This window comes from Coregonus lavaretus, assembly GCF_964263955.1.
Source record: "Coregonus lavaretus genome assembly, contig: HAP1_SCAFFOLD_2998, whole genome shotgun sequence".
In the NCBI taxonomy this organism is placed as follows: domain Eukaryota; kingdom Metazoa; phylum Chordata; class Actinopteri; order Salmoniformes; family Salmonidae; genus Coregonus; species Coregonus lavaretus.
In genome coordinates, this window is record NW_028162066.1 from 34,724 (window position 1) to 48,783 (window position 14,060).

General features: G+C 43.5%; 2 protein-coding genes across 4 annotated transcripts; both read left to right on the forward strand.

The window, feature by feature from the left end:
- Window positions 1-1,459: 1,459 nt before the first annotated feature.
- On the forward strand, window positions 1,460-2,816 carry LOC311116551 (metallothionein A-like; the record flags this gene model as incomplete). The annotated part of the gene is made up of 3 exons (XM_084191631.1): window positions 1,460-1,484; window positions 1,611-1,670; window positions 2,722-2,816. The coding sequence occupies 3 exons, from the start codon at window positions 1,460-1,462 to the stop codon at window positions 2,814-2,816; spliced, it is 180 nt and encodes a 59-aa protein (XP_084047757.1).
- Window positions 2,817-3,928: 1,112 nt separating this feature from the next.
- Window positions 3,929-13,630, forward strand: kmt5c (lysine methyltransferase 5C). Of its 3 annotated transcripts, XM_084191636.1 has the most exons (10): window positions 3,929-4,247; window positions 4,621-4,753; window positions 5,330-5,495; window positions 5,756-5,865; window positions 5,984-6,147; window positions 6,520-6,539; window positions 6,767-6,903; window positions 7,016-7,182; window positions 7,465-8,745; window positions 13,132-13,429. In XM_084191636.1, exons 2-10 carry the CDS (start codon window positions 4,641-4,643, stop codon window positions 13,326-13,328), a joined length of 2,355 nt encoding a protein of 784 aa, XP_084047762.1. In that variant the 5' UTR covers window positions 3,929-4,247; window positions 4,621-4,640; the 3' UTR covers window positions 13,329-13,429. The 3 variants fall into 3 exon arrangements, with proteins under 3 accessions (XP_084047762.1, XP_084047760.1, XP_084047761.1); XM_084191634.1 differs by having other exon boundaries at window positions 7,465-13,630; XM_084191635.1 differs by having other exon boundaries at window positions 3,929-4,026; window positions 7,465-13,630.
- The last annotated feature ends 430 nt before the right edge of the window (window positions 13,631-14,060 follow it).

The window sequence follows — 14,060 nt, forward strand, 5'->3', positions numbered from 1 at the left end:
AGAGCTGTAATATTAGAGAAGAAACATTTTGGGTTGGAAAACTTTTTTTCTCCAATGTGTTGGAATTGTCGTCAATGGCTTTCAGACCAATATTAAATTACTTGTTTTATGACAAGGCTTTAAGATAATGATTCAGAGCTGTAATGTAGACCAGCTGAAATGTTAAAAAATATATATGCATTTTGGAGGCAAGCTTTGCTTACATGCTTTAGACAGTACAGGAGAGCAATTAAAAGATAAAACAATGCATCAACTTTAAGATAAATTGTTTTGGGGATCATTGCAGGTCTTAATATTACTGTCCTGAATGATACCAATTTCACCCGACCCCACTGTTCATAGCGGGGTAAACGTTCTGCTTGCAATGTTGGTCAGATCATTAATTTGGTAAAATCGTTATTTTTATTAAGACATCCCCACCAACAATATACTGTAACTATCTACATCAATCTTATTTCTTTTGACATATTTTATTTTAAGAACTAGGGCAATATAGATATGTAAAATGTTTTTATTTTATTTTAACCAATCAGGGACGTTTTTCCTTCATGCACTGTCGCTGGGTAGAATACAAGGCCACGTTCAGTTTCCAAACGTTGTCGAACGTTGCGGATAGAAATGCCATGAATAGAGCTGATGTGAGTTCTTATTCTACAGTATGAAAAATGTATGCACTCACTAACTGGAAGTTGCTCTGGATAAGAGCGTCTGCTAAATGACTAAAATGTAAATGTCAGAGGCATGTTTGTACTACATAGCCTATTTCTATCTGAACGTATCAAAACTTTAAGTCATGCTGAACGCGCCCCAGGCTTTTAAGCTAAAATATAAATGAATGAATCAAAAACGTTAAATAAGAAATAAAAATAATGCTTTTTTATTTTTATGTAATTTGTTTTCCAACCAATCACAAATATTGTCTCTGTTACCGGGTAGAAAATTTTTTTGGGCTAACAAACTTGCAATATAAACTTTTGCTCATGGGTGTGGGGAGGTGGGGCCCCCTTCTGTCTAAAGAAGTAATTTCTGGACAATATTCCTGTCCATAATAGTGGACCATTTTTGTCTCGAGCAACGGCAAATATTCCATAATGTAACTTTAAATGAGCCATGGTTTGTGTATAATGTAAGATACAGTGACGCTATAGGCCACTATTGTTGAATTACCCATATAGTGGTACATACATACTACATACTGTATGTTTGAGATTACATTTTAAATGGGCGCCATCTAGTGTATGCAGTTCATCTATAGAAAATAATTTTTAGGAAAATGTTATTATAGGGAGAAATAGGCAGAGCAGGAATGCGCGTTTCTGTTTTGCACATGGCCCTCTCAATTCGGATGATATAAAACAGCTGTACCGAATCTCAAATAAATAGCAGACAAAGCGCCACTGGAACGGTGTTAGGTCAGCATTGTTGAATTGTTTGGGATAAGAGCTCATTCAAACTGAAAATGGATCCTTGTGATTGCTCAAAAAGTAAGTTTGCCAAATGGAATTGATCTGTAAATTCCGAATTGACCTAAACTGGTACAGTGGATTTTATATAGATTTGCATGGCAGGTGAAACGTATCAATTTTCTAGTTGAAGTGTTTTGTTTGTAGCTGGAAGCTGCAGTTGCGGTGGACCCTGCAAGTGCACAAACTGTGGATGTACAACGAAAAGTAAGTGCATGGGTTAATCTCCATGAAGCGCAATCCGTAGTTGAAACAATAACAAAGCGACGCTAAAGGATGGAGCTGGAGAAATGTACACTTGGGATCTAAGGACTGACTATTATCAAAAATATAGTTTTAACCATGTTTTGAGTATTTGGTGTTTGTTTACATTCACTTTTTCCCCCCAATATTTGTAAGCAATCATATTTTGTGTTCTGATGGGACAGGCCTACGGCCGTTTAACTCCATTACATTACATTTTTTTACATTTTAGTCATTTAGCAGACGCTCTTATCCAGAGCGACTTACAGGAGCAATTAGGGTTAAGTGCCTTGCTTAAGGGCACATCGACAGATTTTTCAACTCCACTCATGAGGCATTTAAATTATATTCTTCAAGAATCAATGGGTACATGTCGTTAATTGTGAAGTCAAATTAGCTGTAACAAGTGCAGATTGCCCCACTAAACTTCACAATTTAGTTATGAATAATTGGTAGTCACATCAAGACTGAACATCCCTAGCCAATGAGGGGATTCGAAAAATCTGGGCCGGGTAGGCGTGTTTTGCACCGGGTGAAAGACCATTGCATTCGTTTAGGAACCGGGCTGCCTCCTGGGCGTGAGCCAAGTCCCGCGAAAGCCCACGGCGAAGTCGGCTCAAAGTGGCGTAATTAAGTACGTGGAGTAATGAGTAGGATTGCTTTCACTTGCAAAAGTATTTGCTCTTGATAACGCTTTATCAGCCTTCCCTATGTAAACTAGCTTAAATTCAAACCTATGGGAAAGATGTTTGGGGGAAACCCTGCCTTAAAGAAATCCTTCACCCAAATTAGTTGCGTATCTTTCCTTACGTTGTAAGCGTTTAGTGCAATGTCCAAATAATGCTTTTTAAAATGGAATATCCACTGTCAAACTCCAGATGCGTGCATCTAACATTCAGCTGTACTTTTAGTCCAGATAAATTGCTTTCAGGCCTGTACTATAGCAGCCACAGGTCTTGTTGGAAAACCACTCATGGTCATTAATCAGTACTAATCTCTTCTATCATTCCTCCAGGTTGTTGTTCCTGCTGCCCGACTGGATGCAGCAAGTGCGCCTCTGGTTGTGTGTGCAAGGAGGGCAAGACGTGCGATACAAGCTGCTGTCAGTGAGGGCTGACTCATGACACTATGTCCTCTTCCCATGCACATTAAATTGTCCCTGTTGTACGACCCAGAGCATTACATTTGTGGTAATAAATTGCAGCTCCAACTTTGGATGTTGTCTTCAATCATGTGAAACTGATGCCTCCTTGCTGTTTAGTGAGCACTAATGTGAACTCCAGTGATATTTCCTTGGAAAGTGAAATGTCTGGCTAAGTAGAAATGTGCTCTGATTGTAGTGGGTACCACCTGGGGCCAAAATCTGGCCCTTGCTGGTATAGGGGGACCTTGCATATGGCATGTCTTCCAGATTCCTTATTCAGTGGTGCCGTATATCTAATATTGCTCATAGGACATGAGTGGGGGGGTGGTGGTGGTATCCACTGTCCTTGAGCAATCCTCAGTGATTCCCGTTTCTTTCTGGCATCTACAATCTAAAGACCTAGTCCTACACGTTTGTTAAGTGTTATATTGCCTCACACTGGCTGCGTTTAGACATGCAGCCCAATTCTGATCTTTTTTCACTAATTGGTCTTTTGACCGTTCAGCTCTGAAAAATGTGATTGGTCAAAAGACCCATAGTAGTGAATCATTTTACCCAGACTTTCTTTTAGTCCAGGAATATAGGCTTAATCAAGGTCTGGAAAACTGGCCCCAAAACGTCAGTGTGAGTTGAAATGGGCTCGATCTACAATGACTTGTACCTCCAAAGCCTGGGTAGTTGAAACAAGTGCACACTGTGATACATTATTCCCTCTGTGTCCCCGTGCAAGGCACCCAGTGTGTGTGTGAGGGCACACTTCCCCAAGACCCCGTAGGACCACTGGCATGATCCCACTGCTTACACCAGTGTTGTAGGAGAGGGCTGTTTTTTTTAGAGGGTTATCAATTAATTTCGCAACGTGTAAAAGTCATGTTAAACTGAAATTATAAATAACGTCTGTCCATTCAAGCAACTGAAACCCAACCTACTACGACCAGGCACAACCAACCGTATTACTAGAACTAAAGTCCATCCTATCCCTATTGACAAATGGCCTGTGAGAGATTTCGTAACTGGCGTAAAATTGACCTTGGCACTAGCCAATGAAAAACAACGGATATGTCCCTAGTTTGGTTTCACTGCAGCAGTGTTACTCGCATACCTCAGTTGGTGCTCGACCAACTTCTGATACGAGAATAACAAAAAACATAACAAACAATCAATTCCTTCCCTCAGGTCAGTCGTTTTGCTGTGGAAACTAGCTGGTTAGCTAATTTGATAACATCTACATTTGCAACGTTGAATCAACACCAAGAAATTGTGCTGTGTTTTGGCGGATCAGCTAGCTACGTAACGTTAGCTAGCTGACTCGACATCTGACATAGCGAGCTAGCTGCTAGCTAGCAACCACTACGGATACAATCTAGCTAGCGGCTTTCGTTATCAAATACTCCCAGGTAATGTTATGCTAGAGCTGCAGTGTAACTTATATCAATCTAGCTAGCTATATTTCTCATGTTTGCTTATGCCAGAGTCCGACGGTAACTAGCTAGACTTTCAGTTAAACGCTATGTCCTGCGGTAGCTAGCTGCTAGCTATGATGCTAATTTAGACATCAAAACCAGAAGGCTATCTAGTTAACGTTAGCTGGTTAGTTTGCTAGTTTCTAACCTAAGCTAGTTCTAGCTAAAACATCAATAAGGTTATCATCGAAGCGGTACATAAAGGCTAACGTTAGCTTGTATGGGGTTACGAGGTCAACTTGACTCAGTTGTGGGTGGTTGTCAGTCTCATCGCCCTGTTCCTTGACCCCGACCCCTGTCCTTTCAGCATGCTGATGGTGGGAGGCGATGGACGGATGCAGTAAAATGAGTGTGATGGAGCTGTGTGAGACGGATGATCTGGCCACCAGCTTGGTGCTGGACCCCTTGCTGGGGTTTAGCACCCATAAAATGAACGTCAGGTAATCTCTTTAAACCTCCTATCCGTTAGAGTACATTTGACAAAAGTGTGTGAAATGACAAACTTTTAAATGTATGCATTGCACCATTTGTCTTATACTTGGTGGTCTAAGGCACTGCATCGCAGTGCTAGCTGTGCCACTAGAGAACCTGGTTCGAATCCAGGCTCTGTCGTAGCTGGCCGTGACCGGGAGACCCATGGGGCGGCGCACAATTGGCCCAGCGTCGTCCAGGGTAGGGGAGGGAATGGCCAGCAGGGATATAGCTCAGTTGGTAGAGCATGGCGTTTGCAATGCCAGGGTTGTGGGTTCGATTCCCACGGGGGGCCAGTATGAAAAATTAAATAAATAAATAAATCTATGCACTCACTAACTGTAAGTCGCTCTGGATAAGAGCGTCTGCTAAATGACGTAAATGTAAATGTAAATGTAACTTGGTCTTGATGGGTCCTCTCTGCGTCTAGTAATTCGTCTTCATCAGGAAGTTAAGGCACAACTTCAGCGTTCTTCAAAGAGAAGTGGAAATGTTTCTTCACAATTACAAAAAACAGTACACACCTAACTCTTGTCGCCTTCCAGCCCCCCCCCAGAGGTCCGTCGTTGGGGCTACCTCAAAGAGACTCTGCTACGCTTCCAACGCACACATGACTTGCAGGCCACCTTTGAGGCACTCACAGTGGGAGACTGGGCCTGTGACTACTTCACTGGACTGGGCACCCACCGCCTGGAACTACTGAAACAGCATGTAAGTGTGTGTTTGCAGGATCAGTTAACCCTGTTATATCAGTGTGCACTAAAGTACGTTTTTGATTGCCCCTTCCTTTCCTCAGTCAGTGTAATTTATTTCATTTGTTTGTGTACTTTTGATGGCCTCTGTCATTTTTTTCTAAGAATTTGTTCGGGTAGTTAGCTAATATAACCTATTTTCACTCTGTGGGTATTCATGATTGTGTTCATGAACATGCATGGCTGTATGCGTGGTCTTGACAGCTATTATTTCTTCAGGTGTATCGCTATCTCTGTGCCTTCCTGTTGGATAGCGGTGTCCAGATTGAGTCATGTGACCGATACTCTTCAGAAACCAACGGAGCAAAGATAACCTCTACCAAGCACTGGTAAGGACCAACTATCTTTTAACAGTTGCATTCAATAGTCATGTGTAATTCTGCAGATTAGATACATCTTGTCTGTGTTTTTATATATAATGTTTAACTGTAATGCCGAATGCTGCAGGTTTGTAGGTGAGCGGATGGAGGTTCTGCTGGGTTGTATAGCCGAGCTGAGTCCAGCAGACAGTGCTGTTCTGAGAGCAGGGGTGAATGACTTTAGTGTGATGTACTCCACTCGTAAGCGCTGTGCACAACTCTGGCTTGGGCCTGCTGCTTTCATCAACCACGGTGAGTTTTTCAAGATTCAACCCCAACTACAGTCTGCCACATTGTACATGCACTGTAAACACACTATAACAGAAACCCACTGTGCATACACTATCACAGAAACCCACTGTGCATACACTCACAGAATACACAGACAGAGCATCTGCTTCTGGGATTTCTCTTAATTAAGCATTCCTGACAAGTCATACATTATATCTAGAGTGATCAAATCAAATGCACTAATCTAATCCTGTTATCGAATGTGCTCTCCTACTGCAGAGCTTCACAGGATTTGCTAGTGGTCAATACTTTTATTATACCGACACATGGCATAGTTTTAAGTTGTTATATCTGTATTGTAACCATACGTTTGTTTCTGTTCCTTGGGTGAAGACTGCAGACCAAACTGTAAGGTAATCATCAATGTTATGTTATTAGTCATGTTACTCTTCTATGTTTTAATCTCTGTGTTCCCGTGAAGCATTGTTCCCTTTTTATAGAAGTGTTGTTATACATGATTATTGTTATTGGCCTCTTCATCTGTCTTTTGTTTGTACTATTATGTTTTTATTGTTGGAAGTGTTACATCCCCAGGGCCAGCGATGTCACCTTGTTTCTTCCCTCACCTCCCCCTCTCCAGTTTGTTCCTGGCGATAAGAATGGAGGCTGTGTAAAAGTGGTGAGGCCCATCGCACCTGGGGAGGAGATCACCTGTTACTATGGCGACAGCTTTTTTGGAGAAGACAATGAAATGTGTGAATGCTGCACCTGTGAGAGGTGAGAGGATTGAGACATATCTTCTCATTGTCTCAATGACCAGCCTAACTTATTTATATATAGATAGATAGATAGATAGATATGACTTGTATACTATTTCTTTATTATTTAGGAAGGGAGAGGGTCACTTCCGACACAGAGAGAGGCAGCCTGGTTGTGATGACTTAAATGACCTGTCTGGCCAGAAGTACCGCCTCAGAGACACAGACCTACGTCTTAACAGAGGGAAAGCACCCTGTCCTCCTACATTTCGGCCTACATTTACATTTTCAAATTCAGGTAAGTTTGTGTTTGTCTCTCTCTCGTTTCAAACGTTAAGCTAATGATGTTCATGTCTTTTAACAATGGCTGAAATTCTCAAATTCTGTGAAGATACAAGTGGTACTACGCATTGGTGATTGAGCAATATACTGTCTTTATAGTATTTTTGCTAAATGTATTGCAGATATAGCAGTTAGTGACAGCATGCAACTAGAATGTAATGTTAGGTGCAGTATGCATTTATTTGTTATGCTATTGTTTTTGCCAGAATTTCTTAGTTCTTTTGTCTTCCTGTCTTAGCTATCCCTTCAAGGAATTCATTTACCCAGCAGATGAAGAGAAATGCTCTGATGATGAGCAGGAAGACCAAAAGGTTGAAACAGGAGGGGCAAAGGAGGATATCGGGAATGAAGCCGCAACGGCTGATAATGCCATCCCTATCAGAGGTGGTGTTGAGGAACCTTAGGGTCCGAGTACGGCGCCACACGTTCAACTTCTTGTTGAGCTGCAAGGACCCCACCAGTAAAGAGAGGGCCTTGCTGCACCAGCTTGAACATGTGGAGGCAAAAGACAAGTGGAGGAAGGAACAATCTTCTCTCTGCTGTACAACCAAAGAGAATGACAAAAGAGAGAAGAGCAGCAATATTTGTGAGTTAAACCTGAAGCCTTTCACTCTTCACTCTTCCTTGTCTTCTCAACAGAAAGCTGGACCAGCAGTTTGTGGACAGATACTGGGTGGCAAGCCCCTTCGAGTGGTGGAAAAAGTATCTGTCCAGACAAGGATCTCTTCCAGAACAAGGAGCATGATCAGAAACTGTCACACACGCCAGTCTGTTTCCAGAGCCAAGAAGAACAACAAAATCATTAGCAAGCGCACTGAACTCACCAAACCCATTTACAGAAAAAGCAACAGCGCAAGTCCTCAGAAACACATGGATAGCTGTAGTGGAAAAGATGCCACGCACAATATTATCAAAGATATTCATGGAACCAATTGCATAACCATCGAAGATAACACCAGAGGCAACAACAAGGATGTGGCATACATCAGCAACAGAACATACACTGGAGGAGGCGGGCCCAAAGGCAGCAAGGCTCAGGGTGCAGATCAGAAACCAGTGGATGTGAAAGTGGAAATCAAAACCATTGGAGAATCGGGGACTGATAGGACACTTGTGGCGAGCAAACCCACTGGTAAAAGGGTTGAAGTTTGCCAAAGTGCTTTGGATAAAGCCAAGAAGCCTGAGAATCACAAGAAACCCATTAGTACTCCCATTGTCACTACCACCCCTAGCACCATTTCTCTCTCTTCCCCCTCACTTGGCCATGTTCCAGTAATGTCAGGACTGAAGCAAGTCACAGTTAGCTTGATAAGAGTGTCTGTGCCGGGAAGTGTAGCAGAAGAAAGGGCCTGTCCAGGATTGGAGGGAAAGGGCGTTGTGAGAAGAGAGAGAAGCATACCAGTGCAAGCAGAACAGTTGGCTAGATCAGCTACACAGGGAGGAGAGGCAGAAACCAGAGTGTCCAGGTCCCAGCAAAAGTCCATGGAGGAAGCAGGCAGAGAGTTGTCAGAAGCTGAAGGTAAGAAAGGGGTGAGGGAAATGTATTTCAAGGCTAAGGTTAACAAAATTGATGTAGGGAGGGGACAGACTTCTGTGGTGAAGGTCGATTTACTACATGGTGAGAAAGGGGGAGGTGATAAGGTCATTGAAATAGAAGCTGCTTGTGGGATGGAACAGGTTAGTGTGGCTGGGAAGGGGCATAGGGGGAGTGTAAAAGACATTGACAGAGGGGCAAAACTAAATAGGGAAAGTGTACAATCTCTAGTTGTTGGCTGTGATAAGAGGGTGCTTAGAGGGCGAAATGATGCAGATGAACAGAGTAATGGAAAAGTAGGAGGAGGAGGACAAAATAGCAAAAGTTGTGACAGCATAATCAGAAAGGATGGAGGTAAGAATGAGAGGGTGTCTGAAATGGTAAAGGGGAGTAGTATTCCCATAACTATGGACAAGAAGGGGATTGTCATCAAACAGGTGAGGGTTCTACTTTCTGATATTCTAAGAAAAGAGCGGGATCAGAAGGCTGGGAGCTCAGAAAGTGGGAACACAGGAAAGAAAGATCTAATTTCCTCCAAGCAAATGGAAGATGGCAGAGAGGCAAATAATGTTGGAGGGAAAGGGGTGAGGGAACAAATATTATCTGATGCACAGATAAATAGTTTGCCTCACGCAAAAACACAAAGTGGGATCATTTCCAAACGGGGGAAAGGAAGGGCTAGTAAGATGAAACTTGAGGATCCAGGCCAAGGCTTGCATGTTCACTCGCCACAAAGTAATGATGATTTAGTCCCAGTGAAAGATAGGCTTTCCAAGTCTCCCCCTCCCTCTTCAGAATATCTTCAGGCACACACCCAGGCCAACATTCCTCTGAAGAAACGGATGTTCCGTAATTCAGTGGAGACTGACTCTGAGCAGAGCATCAACTCTCCTGTGTCAGAGCCCTCCTCCAAGGACCTCAGACCCTCCACAGAGCTGAGGCAGAATCTTACTCTGTGTTCAGGAAGAGAAACCAAAGCTATCAAAGTGTTGAAGGAGGACAGCGGTAGAGGTGGGTTGCGGTCGAATAGTGACCCTAAGTCTACTGTTTCAGAGCTTGGGGTCCAATTTCGGACACAGGCCTTCAAGAGGACAGCAAAACAAAATGCAACGCCCAGAATGCTGCGTCCCAGAGTCAATCAACTGGAAAAAGACCGGCCACGGAGGAGTGCAGGAAAGTATAAAAGAGGGACCCAAGACGCAGAGGTACTGGAGAATGAATCTGATGAGGACAAACACAATGCAGGGCATGATGAAATCTCACCGGATTCTAGAAAAGAACATGTAAATGAAGGAGAGAAGAAGCCAGAATTACATACTGAGTTAGTGAATTCACTCACCTCGCCAACATGTAAGGAAGAGAACGGGAAAGGGCAGAGCCTCAACTTCAAAATTCGTTTTAAGAGAAAAAGGGGCAAAGTGTGGGAGTTGGACAAACCTGCAGGAGGAGAGGATTTGATTATTGAAGCAGAAAAGTCTATTGATTCACAACAATTGGAGCCTTATAGGGCCATTTTAGATTCTGTGTCAATCTTGAACTTAGAAATGGAGAAGGGTGCCCAGGTAGATGGGAAAGAGACTCATGACGTACGATTTTGGAAGAGACGTAAAGTTAGACGAGACAGATTGGGGAGTTTGAAAGCTAGAGGTCCCATTTTGGATAGGCAGGGTGAGATTGTAGCTGTAGACTCGAAAGAGAGAAAAAAAGAAAAAAAAGAACGGGGAGAGCTCAGCGAGGTAGAGCGAAATGAGGTGGTAGACAAGGTTATTTATGGAGTAAAGCAACTGCCAGGAGAAAAGGACCATACAATTTCTAGTGAGGGTATATCTGTCGGAGGGGAGGGACTGCAATGTGACTATCAAGTGACACCAAGCCCTGTTAGAATCTGTGAAAAAGAAAAAGATATTCCGTCCTTGGATGGAGACGGAGAACAAGTGAAGGATACTTCTATTAGAGTGGAGAGTAGTTTGGTTGACAGTGGGGCACGGCATGAACACAAAGTAAAGGAAGAAGACCAACCCTTGCCACGGATCAAACTGCGGAGAAAAATACAGGGTGTATGGGAGGTGGACAGCCAGGAGTTGGAGCAGAGTGAAGCAGAGTCTGAAAAAGAGAAGAAGGAAATTACATGCGTTAAGCCAAAAGAAGAGTGCCCTTCTCAGCCTTCCGCCTGCCAGAAACTCAACAGTGCAACCAAGTGTAACACTTTAAAAGATTCCTCTGCTGGTCTTCTGAAAACAGAACCTCCCCCCCTCACTTTATCTCTCTCACCCTTGACCCTTAACTCACCCCAACCTTTGGGTTCTGATGTGATGGCCTATGCTCCTGAAACAATGAATGATAGGGCCATGCCAAAAATCAGTAATAGAGGAGGAAGGGGAAGAGGAAGGAAGGAAAGGCAAAAAACAGAGACTGCTCGTAAGAGTGCAACTGGAGAGATGGGAACTTCTTGTCTTAGTCATAACCTGCTACAGATAGACAACAGTCTTTCTAGACTTTCCGAAGGGTTATGTCAGTCACAATCCTTAGAAAAAAACATACCTTCTGATTACACTGCTTCCACCTCAAAGATTCCGTCCCAGTCTCAGTCTCCACCGTTCAGTTTTCCAGAAAGGATGCTTTCCACAGAATCCAGCTTTGCTAATTGCTGTGAAGATCTCCTCGACTTCCAGTGTCTCAATCTTGAAGGGTTCTATCATCCACAGAACATCCTCCAAACCTCTCCAATAGACCTCTGTCCAATGGATCCACCCAGTGGGCCCTTTAGTAGTCCCCTCTCTCATAGCCCCTCGGATGCTTGGAACCCAGAAACTCCATACCTTGGCCCTCCAAGCCCAGGAAGTATCTTCAATGCAGAGGATCAGCAATTTCTTAATGGTCTTGTGTGCTCCAAAAATGAGTCTCTCCCTTTGGATTGTGGAGTTAAGGATACTTCCAAAGACAGAGGGCAGCTCAATGCAAATTTTAGTTTTACACCCCTGAGCAGCGCTGAGGGGACTTTCATGGATCGTTTTTTGATGAAGAATCCTGGTATGAAACTGTCAAAAGAAGATTCTAAGACACAGCCCTTATCTTCAGCAGCCAAAACCCAGTACTCTCACAAAGAATCATTCATGTTTAATACAAATACTCAATCCATCGGTTCCCATTCCCAGAATAACCCAGTCAATGTTCTCAATCAGAGTACCAATGGTACTAAAGCTAGTTTTACCCATTCCAATTTTTCTAAGGTCCAGCCTCAAGTCAAAACTCCGGGTCCCTTCCACCTGATGAGCTCTTCCAACAAATCTCAATATTTTTCCACCTCTCAGCCAGTGCCAAGTTCCTTCAAAACTGGGCCCCAGAATTACTCAGCCAAGTCCGTCCATTTACCTCAAATGGTTTCTAACAAGTTTGGCTCACAATTAAATCCTAATGTAGGAGATGCTTTTCGCAACACCTATGACAAAAGCTCCAGTGTGATCCAGAGTGTGCTTAAGTTTCAAGGAGGGAAACCAAGTCAGAATTTGAATAGTGCCCCCAAAGTTAATATTGCTGCTGGCAGCCCTAAAATTGCACCCAAACCTCATATTGCCAAATCTAGGTACAGTGACACTGAGAAGGTCCACCAGAGTAACAAATGTTCAGCTTCTAGCACTGGCGGTCAAAAAGGTAGCATGCCCAGTTATAGCATCACTTCGGGAAAAGATCCAATTCGTCTCAATACATCAAACTACCCCATCAAGTCAAATCTTCACAATGACAAAGTCCATCCAGATTATTTCCAGACGTCCAGTAAAAGTACACCGACAGCTTTGGAGAAGCCGCCCTCTGACAAACCCCAATACACTGAAACCAGCTTTGGAAGCAAAAACTTCTCTACTCTCCCAAGGCCATTCTTTTTCCCCAGCCAAGCACCTCAGAGTTATGGGTCTCCTCATGGCAAACGTTTGAATCAGGACAAGCCCTGTGCTGCTGTGCACTCCCAGAACCCTCACTCTTCCTATGCCACATCGGTGTCACCTGACAAACTGTGTTACGATTCCTCAGACTTTACATTTTCCACCTCGCTCTCTCCCTCTATGTCTCAGCACAATAGCCCCCAAGTAGCCCACAGCTCTCCCTCTGGATCACAGACACCAGCAAACAAACAGCAGCCCCCCTCCTCCTCCTTCTCCTACTCTTATGGTCACCAAGGTCCACCTTACGTGGTCAACTTTACTGGTGACCACTCAGTCACCATGGGCCTGGGAGATTACCCAGGGTCACCTCCCACCAACTATACGTACCGCTGCCTCATGGAGCCTTCGGGCACCCAGGGGAGGCTGGTTCTGGAGCCCTGTGGACCCCAACTCTCACACTCACCATCTTTCTCTGTGGGGGGCTTTTCAGGGCTTAAAGGCCAGGATGACCACTGCAAGAGGGACATACAACAGCAGTGCCAGCCCATAGACCACCCACCAACATCCCACCATGCGCCCACATCCTCACACTCCTTGAATACCCCGGTCTCAGACCGAAAGCCCAAGAGACTGAGGCTAGTGGTTACTGATGGGCTAGTGGATCTGGACCTCCAGTATACAGACTGATTTATACCTGTCCTTCTCATCTGACTTTGATTCAGCTTGTAATATATCAACATTATTGTATAGAATTGTTCATGAGGAGCATATCTCTGCCCCAATGTTTTTTAAACAATTTGCAGTCTACCTATCCTTATGTTTGTTTAATGGTTACTGGTGTTTGTTCGAATTCCCTCTCTTGGATACTATTATGATATGAATGTCTCAGAGAAGGTTTTATTGACATCTGTGGGGATCGAGTAATGCTTATGCTTAACAGTTTTACTTCTATTTATTTTGTGAATAAAACCATCTTCTGTGTAAGTTCAGTGATTTGCAAGTGGAAAATATGTAGTGAATAGATCAGTCAGTCTCCAGAATCCTTTCATAGTCTGTCATAGCAGAGGTTAGCCTCAAGGTGGGCACATTGAACCCTCTAGGACAGCGTTTCCCAAACTCGGTCCTCGGGTCCCCAAGTGGTGCACGTTTTGCTTTTTGCCCTAACACTCCTAACACTACAAAGCTGATTCATATAATCCAAGCTTGATGATGAGTAGATTTTTTGAATCAGCTGTGTAGTGCTAGGGCAAAAACTCAAACTTGCACCGAGTTTGGGAAACCCTGCTCTAGTAGTGTGTGGAGGCCTTCTTATTGTACTGTAACATAGTTGAATGGATTGTTCTCTAAAATTGACATGTCAGGAAGATAGACCTACACAAACCGTTTGTGCATTTCAGAACATGATTACTTTTACATAAA

What these genes read in the sequence shown, in the direction of transcription:
- kmt5c (XM_084191634.1), top strand. Translation starts at nt 4,641, where the DNA reads ATGGACGGATGCAGTAAAATGAGTGTGATGGAGCTGTGTGAGACGGAT. An exon ending in TGCTGCTTTCATCAACCACG is followed by an intron (nt 6,148 to 6,519) that starts GTGAGTTTTTCA and finishes CCTTGGGTGAAG; the next exon opens with ACTGCAGACCAAACTGTAAG. An exon ending in ACTGCAGACCAAACTGTAAG is followed by an intron (nt 6,540 to 6,766) that starts GTAATCATCAAT and finishes CCCCCTCTCCAG; the next exon opens with TTTGTTCCTGGCGATAAGAA.